General features: G+C 44.3%; 1 protein-coding gene across 1 annotated transcript; it reads left to right on the top strand.

Annotated features, from left to right (window-relative positions):
• The first annotated feature begins 287 nt into the window (after positions 1–287).
• Positions 288–9,163, top strand: dcn (decorin). The gene is made up of 8 exons (XM_088988462.1): positions 288–465; positions 4,890–5,136; positions 6,366–6,478; positions 7,052–7,265; positions 7,348–7,461; positions 7,922–8,015; positions 8,196–8,334; positions 8,409–9,163. The coding sequence occupies exons 2-8, from the start codon at positions 4,914–4,916 to the stop codon at positions 8,607–8,609; spliced, it is 1,098 nt and encodes a 365-aa protein (XP_088844588.1). The 5' UTR covers positions 288–465; positions 4,890–4,913; the 3' UTR covers positions 8,610–9,163.

A 9,163-nucleotide genomic window follows, 5' to 3' on the forward strand; every position in this document is an offset into this window, starting at 1 on the left:
GAAGTAAAGGAGTTTTCAAGTCCTTCCCTATCATTAGCAGATGTCGCCGTGCCTGCCAGCTGAATCACTGCACCACTTTCCCTTTCTCGCAGTCTTCTTCTTCTTCTATTTTCTTCTTCTCTTTCCAGCTGTTTTCGCTACCCAGGCTCCACCAATTGTTTCGTCTCTTCGCCCTCACTCCTCCTCTCGCTCTCTATTCCCTCTCCTCTCTCTCTTTCTCTCCTCCCCTTGTTGTGACAGAGCACACCTGCTTGATCTCCACTGTCGAGCGCTCCCCAAATCCAATTACCCCAAAGGCCCAAGCAGCCCTGCATTTCGCTGCCTCCTCATCCCCACCCCATCCCACCCCTGGAAAAAAAATAAAAAACAAAAAAATACTCATTCGCCTGGATTTTTTTAACCTTTCTTTTCTTTTTCGGGGAGTCCCAGCGTCTGGTCTTTGCCTTCTGCTTCTCCCGGGAACAGGTTGGTTGTTACATCCTTTTTACTTCTAGGGGAGAATGATGGTGATTGATGATGAGGGGGGTGATGAAAAGTAATCTGAGCATATGCGCAAACTTTTTTGGGATGATGTCATCATGTAATGTCTATTTTCTTTCCTGTGTTTATCAGCTTATTTGATTCGCACTTGAAATTCCACTCAGGCGTCCTTTTGCCGAGGGTAAAGGGGGTGTGGTGGGTGCCTGTTGATGCTAGTTCTCCCCCCCCACCCCTTTTTGGCCATCCAATTCAGCCATGTTCTTTTATTTTCTTTGTAGCCAACTGTTTTGACATTTGGCCGATTGATTGTTTGGATGGAAGCTCCGGCATTCCTGCACGGCGACGGCTTGAAAATGTTCATTTTTTTTCTGTGTTGATAGAGAGAACACAAATGGGTGATGGTGTGGGTGGGGGTGCTTTGCTGTCATTTCTGTCAGAGAAAATGTTTGGCTTTGCTGCACCGATGAGGAAAAACAAGCATTTCTCTGTGATTATTCATCCCACCCATTTACATGAAGAATGGCTTGTTTCTGAGTTAGCAAAGCCCTTATCGGTACAAAAAAGAAAAAAAAATGAGCCTCCTCCTCGTACCCGCCGCTTCCATGTAGGAGCCAAATTGCTCAAGGGGCAGTTTTACAGACTTTAAACACAAGATGGGTAGGGGGGGGTTATACATCATACCTGCTATTCATCATATAATTGCATAGCTTTCATCCTCCATCATTGAGAAGACCTCTCAAGCTAACTCATTACATCCTTTTTGCCGACAGCTATAAGAGGACTTAGCTGTAAGTGGAAGGGGGAAAAAGAGGAGGGGTAGGGGGGCAAAAGTAATGAAAATCTGGACGAGGAAGACAATCAGCGTGGAGCCAAGCAGATGTTTAACATTTAAAAGGCAAGTCGTGAGTGAATGGAAGGTTTGTGCGGAGGAGATCTGGGGATCTTCTTTCCTCATCTGTAGTCCAAAATCTCAAGAACAATGCAAGTTGCACATGTCTTTTTAGTTATGGGGGGTTGGGGGGGATGATGAAACAGTGGAGCGACAAGCCAAACGTGAGGGAGGGATGGAATTGGGTGAAAAATATGTTTTTAATATATTTTTTTAAATCACAATAATGGTGAAGTGTATTGTCTTACAAGAGGATGGGGGGGTTGTTAGGGGGGTTTTGTTTACTCAACCTTGAGTGTTTGCACATGTGGGCTCTTGTGAAATATCCTGATAAGTCACAAAACCCATTGGTGGGAGCTCTTCCAGAAACTTTTTCATCAAGATGAGGCGGCTCGGGAATGGGGGGTGTTGTTGGGGGGGTGAATGAGGGCACATGTGTTCCAAATGTCACAAGGGCCTTGACAATGCTGTCAACGCAGGGACAGTGTTGTCAAAAAGTCAAATGCAAGCTGGGAAAAATGACAGACAAAAAAAAAAAAGCAAATGGGAGGGAAAAATGACGGGGGCCAGCGCCGCTTCCTGCCTGGGATTCATTAGGAGGGCCGGGGCCACGTTTAAGGGGTGTGCCATGAAAGGGGGGATGGGACTGACTTGGACGGAGCTTTGGTCTCTTGGTCATACATTCAGATCTCAGTCATGTTTTAAGAAGAACATGGCAAGATTTTCCAGACTGGAAGCCAAGTTTTGATCAAGTCCTTGCACAGAAATAAGACCATCCCCCAGTTACCCAACTCTACCCCCGATATTGATGCCAACATCCATTATTGACTTCTTATGGGAACGATACAATGGAACAATACCAAATTATGGAGTATGGTTTACCATGAATCCATCTGAAACATTTGGAGCAACAAACACCACCCTAGAGGCACCCCTAAAGACAACGAGTTATGAAAACTCTACCTTGAAAATCGATACCGGATTCCGCATCACTGATACTGGTCTTGCAAAGAGTTGATACTGAATCATGCAGTATGGTTTACCATGAATCTACCTGGATTATTAAAAAAAAACTGGAGCAACAAACACTACCGCAGAGACACCTCTAAAGACAAACTGTTACGGAAACTCTAGCTTGAAATTCAATATCGGTATCCGTATTACTGATACTGGTCTTGCAAGGAGTTGGTACTGAATCTTGCAGTATGGCTTAACATGAATACATCTGATTTTTTAAAACTTCTGGAGCAACAAGCACCACCCTAGAGGCACCCCTAAAAACAAATGTTATGAAAACTCTACCTTGAAAATTGATATCAGTATTTGTATCATTGATACTCTTCTTGCAAGTAGATGGTACTGAATAAATATCAAATATTGACATAATATACTTTTCTTTCAGGGCACATTTTTTTTTGGGTGCGTTTAAGCGGATTGTTTCGTCAGCAGACTTTTTAGTCAGGTTGTGAGGGGGTTTTTTGGTATGGGATAGGCTTCCCGAAGAGTTAATTAGCCTGCTTTTACCACTTGGGAGATTAAGTGGACATTTAGGAAAAAGTGATGACTCAAGCAAAAAGCATGTTTAAAAACAGCTAAATCCGCCACATGGTAAGTCCCTGCAGTACCTGCCACATACACACAGGCAAAAGCCACAGCTGGGAAATATTACAACCCTATTTAAAAAGGAATGCCGTGAAAAATGATCAGCAATCATCCCAGAGAAAATATCCTTCTCACTCACTGTAAAGGAGACAAAACACCCTTTTTTTGTAGGGGCGGTGGGAAGAATGCAACATTTTGCTCGGAGGCGCAGATAAGAAATGTTTTGAGGCGGAGACGTGCTAGGACATGTTTTGACACGTGTACTGTTATCGGTGGATTCTACACGAGACCATCACCCCGCCAGAACCGCAGACAGTTTGCATTTGTAGGATTTTGTCAAATTATATTGGTGGGTACTCTATTTATTTTCTGAGGAAATGCTTATGGGGATTTTTTTGGGGTGGGTGGTAAATTATGAAACAATCTGCGGTGGGCGGAGGTGGGTGATCACACGCTCACTAACAGCAGGAATCAAATATGTCAATCAACTATCATCAGTGATAGATTTTCAGGGAGGGGTGTGGAGGTGCGCCATCTTTGTGATGATATCACCAATTGGTAATCGGCACAAAATAATTTGTAAGTAACAGTAGGCGGATACATTTTTCATGTCATCAGTGTTAAGCAATCTTGTCAACGTGAAAAATGAGCTAAGGGTGTGTGGCATTTTTTTGTTTATTATCTGAAGAAGAAAAACTGGCACAAAAAAACATTAAATGAGCTCTCTGGATTTTTTTTTAACTGAGATGGTGCACGGTTTGAAAAGATAAACAAACCAAGTGTCAGATGGTGCTGCGCTCTTGTTTTACAGGCAGGATTAGCCGCGGTGGAAAAAAATGGCCGTCTGGCAGAAGCTGATGAAAAGTTAACGGGGAAAAAAAATACAGATGGGGGTGCGCGGACTTGAAGGATCGGGAGACATGGTTGACGACTTAACGGCGAAAGCGCTGATTCTACATGTATCTTCTAAAAAGTTCAGAGTCGCAGCACCCATCTGCCAGATGTGCGTCCAATCCCAACAATGAAGATTTCCAATGAAGGACCTCGCCCTAAACAAACAAAGCGAATCTTGGCCCACCGTGTGTGCAGATGAGATGTCTTGGGATTATTTTTTTTTGTGCTGAATTTGTCCATTTTTTTAGATAAGAGAGCTTTACAGAGCCAAGATGACTCAGTTTGCGAGAGGAGTGGAACAATATGTCCTCTGGATCTTATAAAAGCCCAGACAAAAAGTCTTTGTTGCAACGAATAGGAGACAACATGGCAAAGATGTTGTAAAATTCCGCAGTATAATCCTATTTTATTATTATTATTATTTTTTTAAATAAACATAATCTAATTGACATAGTTCTCAGTTGTGTGAAAGGGGTTATCATGACGTCCACCTGGGCCTCAAGTACTCAAGTACCCGAATGACGTTGTGAGATGACACGAGTGCATAAACAATCAATCGGTGGCAAACGTCGACGTGGTTTGCGCATTTCCGAGCCGTTGCGCCAAAATGGCTCGTCAGTCGCCTGTGGCTCATTCGTGCTCTTTCATTACAAAGCTTACGTAGGCTACAAAGCATAGCAAGAAGATTGGCGGGTGCCTGAAAGGTCAGCGAGTGTGTGTTGTGAACGTAGCACCGGTAGAGTCATGAAGATTTTTTTTTTTTTTTTTTTTTTCGGCTCATATGTGTCGTTGAATGACTTGTTAATTTCTGCGGAAAAGCAAATTTTAACATAACATGATGTATAAATGGCTAAAATTCAAATACGGAGGCAAACATGATATTTTTATCTTAGCCCCCATCAATCATGCCATTTTTTATTGCTGTTATGAGTCATCATTTCAGATTTATAGCTCACTTGATATGAACAATCAACAATGTGCCATATCAACACCCTGACACAATTTTCCATCTATCATCTTTCAGGTTTCTCCTTCCGTTAGCGGCACCATGAGATCGGCCTTTCTCTCTCTCCTCCTGGTTACCGCCTGCTGGGCGCTTCCCTTCCGTCAATCTGGCTTCCTGGATTTTATGATGGAGGACGAGCCCGGGTCGGGTTTGCCCGAGGTGCCCACTACGGTGGAAGAAACCATGATGATCCCGATGCCGGAAGGACCCAAATGCCCATTCCGCTGCCAGTGCCATCTAAGAGTGGTTCAATGTTCTGACCTTGGTAAGACCACCAGATTTGGGTCAAATTCACGCAGCACTACTAGTGGAACTGTCTAATAGCCCTCTACAAGATCGCTTCAAGTCCACAATTCCGCTCCACACAGTCACAACGTTTTACCTCAACGTTATCTTCCTTATGTACGGCATATAAACACGCGACAAACCCCCCTCTCTCACTTCCATGTTTTGTTTAACTCATTCACTGCCAGACGATGTGTAAAAAATGTGTTCAGGAATGGCAGCGAATGAGTTAAAAAGTAAGGAGGGCTCAGATCTCAGGGTGAAATGGAGACCAATGGACAAAATGGGTGGGTCGATCGTAAATCACCTAGTGCCGAAAAACCATCCCGACTGAGATATTCCGATAATTAGCCAACGGCGTTCCAAGGAGATGAATCTCCAAGACTGGAATCAGTAAAAACCACAAAAAGGTGTCGGGCCCGTCGGACAAACGGTAGCAATAGCCAGTTGCGTTTGAGTGACACTTAGGCGAGGGTTATGAACACACTGTGGGCTGCGTTGTCTAGGCAACGGTAATAACAGGAAGTGGCGAGCCGCCGAGAGGTTGACGGTGATGAGAAACATGTGACCGTTCAAAGTGGGACACCAACCGCGGGGGTGATAGGTGACTTCGATTCGGACAAAGTGAGTGGAATGACTTAAAAAAAAAATTACGATGTTTACGAGTATATTTCCAACTTTAAGACCGAGTTTGAGTACTGAGCCCATTCAGATGACAAATAAATATATAAATAAACCCAGAGTGCTAATTGTTGAGTATGCAGTTTTCTCATCTAGAATCAGAAACTCCACGTTGTCGTCATCCGCTGTCGCAGAAGCGGCAAGGGAAATTTTATTGGAAGTGATTCAAACACGGCTTTCGCTATCAAGTCTTGACTTTCAACTGCATTGCCGAGTAATCGGGTCTTAATCATTTCCTGAACGTCAATCGGCGACTCATGCTGGGAGCGACATACGTAAGCAGATTAAAAGTGTTGCGTAAAGTTTGACAGACTGCGCAACTGAAACGGGCTACGCCCAAGCGGTGGATTTTGTTTGGGGTATTATCACACAGGAAATTTGTTTTCAGTTCCATTTCCTGCCAGGTGTGCCTCTTTGAACGGTCAATGGTTATTGTTATTTGGTCCCTCGGGGACATTAGCTTTTTGGAACTCATCTAGACTCAACATATTTCCAACAAAAATATATATTTTTGGCCCCCTACCCCAGGCCTGAAGGAGGTTCCGAAGGACATCCCAGACGACACCACCCTGCTTGATCTGCAGAACAACAAGATCACCGAGATCAAGGAGAACGATTTCAAGAACCTCAAAGGGCTGCACGTAAGAAGCCCGCGGACACTCTTGGTTCTCATAAAGTTCGGATCAGGGTCAATCTTCCAATCCTGTCACTTCGTTCAGTCCGAAAGTAGTCACGTGTGGATTTCCAAGATCTGGTTCTACCCAACGGAACAGGTCACATTCCTCCCCCATCGCTTCAAGTCTGTTGATATGAGCGTTGAGACGAACTAGAACACCCCCCCCCCTCGATCTCCCACCCACTTTGTACTAACGACTGATAAGCTCCCGGCAATGTCACGGAAAAGTTTACAGTGACCTTCCGGGAACGCTGTAGGGTGGATAAACTCGAACGTTAGAATTCCGGAAAGACTTGCAATGGCTTAGTTTGTGTTTACAAGTCCGAGAATTGAGTCTAATGGTGCAGTTAAGGACCAACCAGTCTTGGAAAATAATATTTTTTATGATGCGTGAGCTTTGGGTTTGCCAAAACATTGTGGTCTGGCTTGATTTATAGCCTCTGGTTATGTCACCACCCTTACAATACAAAAGAACTTCGGAGATTAGAAACAGAGCACCTGTCGCCAATGCCAATTTTTTTTCTTTCCCGTCCCTCAGGCGCTGATCCTGGTGAACAACAAGATCAGCAGCATCCACGCCAAAGCCCTCAACCCCCTGACCAAACTCCAGCGACTCTACCTATCCAAGAATCATCTCAAGGAGATGCCGGCAAACATGCCCAAAAGTCTGCAGGAGCTGCGCATCCACGAGAACCAGATCACTAAAATCAAGAAGGCTACCTTCCAGGGAATGTCCCACATCATCGTCATGGGTAAATTCGGTGACAAAATGGCTGATGCATATTTGGCGGGGAATAATGGAAGCCATGTTTTTTTCCCAATTACTTGTTTTAGAGCTCGGTTCCAACCCCCTGAAGAGCGCGGGGATCGATTCTGGCGCTTTTGCTGACCTGAAGAGAGTTTCTTACATTCGGATTGCGGATACTCAGATTACAGAGATCCCACAAGGTAACCTGTTCGTTATTTCGTCTTATTTTTGGTTGTATTTTCTGTATTTTAATGTTGACTCATTCACTGCCAGATGTGCAAAAATGTGTCCACTCCAGTGCCAGGGTTTTTGTATTTTTGCTCAAATTCCAGGACCCACCGAATATTGAGTTTTAGGACTACATAAACATTCAACGCAGCGTAAGAAACCTTAGACTGTCTTCTTTCATCAGAAAAAAAGAGTTAATTCCTAAATTATATGGAGCTGGATTTATCTGAGCTTGAAATGGGGGTGGCTGTACAAAAGGCAAATGCTGCCCCCTCGTGGAATGGAAAAAGCATTGCCAGAGGTCTGACCAGCGCTTTATTGGCAAGAAAAACCAAACAAATTCGGGAATGGCGCTTCACATCATATTGTTCAATACCCGAATAAATTCGGGAATGGCAGTGAATGAGTTCATTTTATTTATTTTTTGTGCAGGTCTACCCAGTTCACTCTCTGAACTGCACCTGGATGGAAACAAAATCTCCAAACTCACCGCTGAGAGTATGAAAGGCCTCAAGCAGCTAGCCAAGTATGAAAAAAAAAATGTTTTGTTTCTTTCATTCGGACAAATTAGTCAGTGGAAAAGCGGGAACGAACAAAGGAAGCCTTGTGATGCGACAAAATCGTATTTCATTTTCCATTTTGTCACCCCGCCTAAATACGTTTTGGGGACTACAAATGATGATAAGTGTTCATTTGTTCCTCACAGGCTTGGTCTGAGCCACAATGAGATCAGCCTGGTGGAAAATGCCACCCTGGTGAACGTCCCCCATTTGCGGGAGCTCCACCTCGACAACAACGCCCTGACCGTCGTCCCACCCGGCCTGCCTGACCATAAATACATCCAGGTTGGACTGATCGATTACGATAATTTTATTTTTTGGGAATACACGATTGCAATTAATCAGACGCCCCCTTGCAGGTGGTCTACCTTCATGCTAACAAGATCGGCGTGGTGGGAACTGAGGATTTCTGCCCTCCGGGCTTCAATACAAAGAAGGCCATGTACTCTGGCATCAGCCTGTTCAGCAATCCCGTTCCCTATTGGGAAGTGCAGCCTATCACCTTCCGTTGCGTCTTCGACCGTTCCGCCATCCAGCTGGGCAACTACAGGAAGAAGTAGAGCGGCTCTCTACCCGACACCCCCCCCCCCCCCCCAATCCCCCGCCATCCTCTACCGCTACACAGGAAGTGTGCATTTGTAAATGACCGTGTGAAAGTGTGCGTGTTTGACCACTTCTGACCCTCTCTTGATGGACCTCAAGCACTTTTTGGGGGGGGGGGGTTAAACCGGTATTCAGCTCGGCTTCGGTTTGGAGGTAAAAAAAAAATAAAAACAAAAAAAATAAAAAAAGACGGCTAGCAGTAAACGCGCTGCGTATCATTGGTAGAGCCGTAATATATTCTCACACTCATACTGTAGCATAGTCATGCGCATCATATGGGACGGTTATTATTTTCTTTTGGTTTAGGTTTTTTTTGTAGACGAGGCCTGTGGAGCAGGCGGGAAAGCCGAGAGTTTTCAATCATTTCTGTTTTTGAAAAAAAGTGTGACGTCCGTGTCACTTCCTCACGCTCACTACTCGTCTCTTCTTTATTCTATTTTATTTTTGCTGTTCGGTGAGAACCAAGGGTCCTTTTCTAAATTTAGAATAAACCATATACGTTTAAAAATGT

Source organism: Hippocampus bargibanti, linkage group LG22, assembly GCF_051943395.1.
Source record: "Hippocampus bargibanti isolate YZ-2025 linkage group LG22, ASM5194339v1, whole genome shotgun sequence".
Classification (NCBI taxonomy): Eukaryota; Metazoa; Chordata; class Actinopteri; order Syngnathiformes; family Syngnathidae; genus Hippocampus; species Hippocampus bargibanti.

What these genes read in the sequence shown, in the direction of transcription:
- dcn (XM_088988462.1), top strand. Translation starts at nt 4,914, where the DNA reads ATGAGATCGGCCTTTCTCTCTCTCCTCCTGGTTACCGCCTGCTGGGCG. An exon ending in GGTTCAATGTTCTGACCTTG is followed by an intron (nt 5,137 to 6,365) that starts GTAAGACCACCA and finishes CCCCTACCCCAG; the next exon opens with GCCTGAAGGAGGTTCCGAAG. An exon ending in AGAACCTCAAAGGGCTGCAC is followed by an intron (nt 6,479 to 7,051) that starts GTAAGAAGCCCG and finishes CCCGTCCCTCAG; the next exon opens with GCGCTGATCCTGGTGAACAA.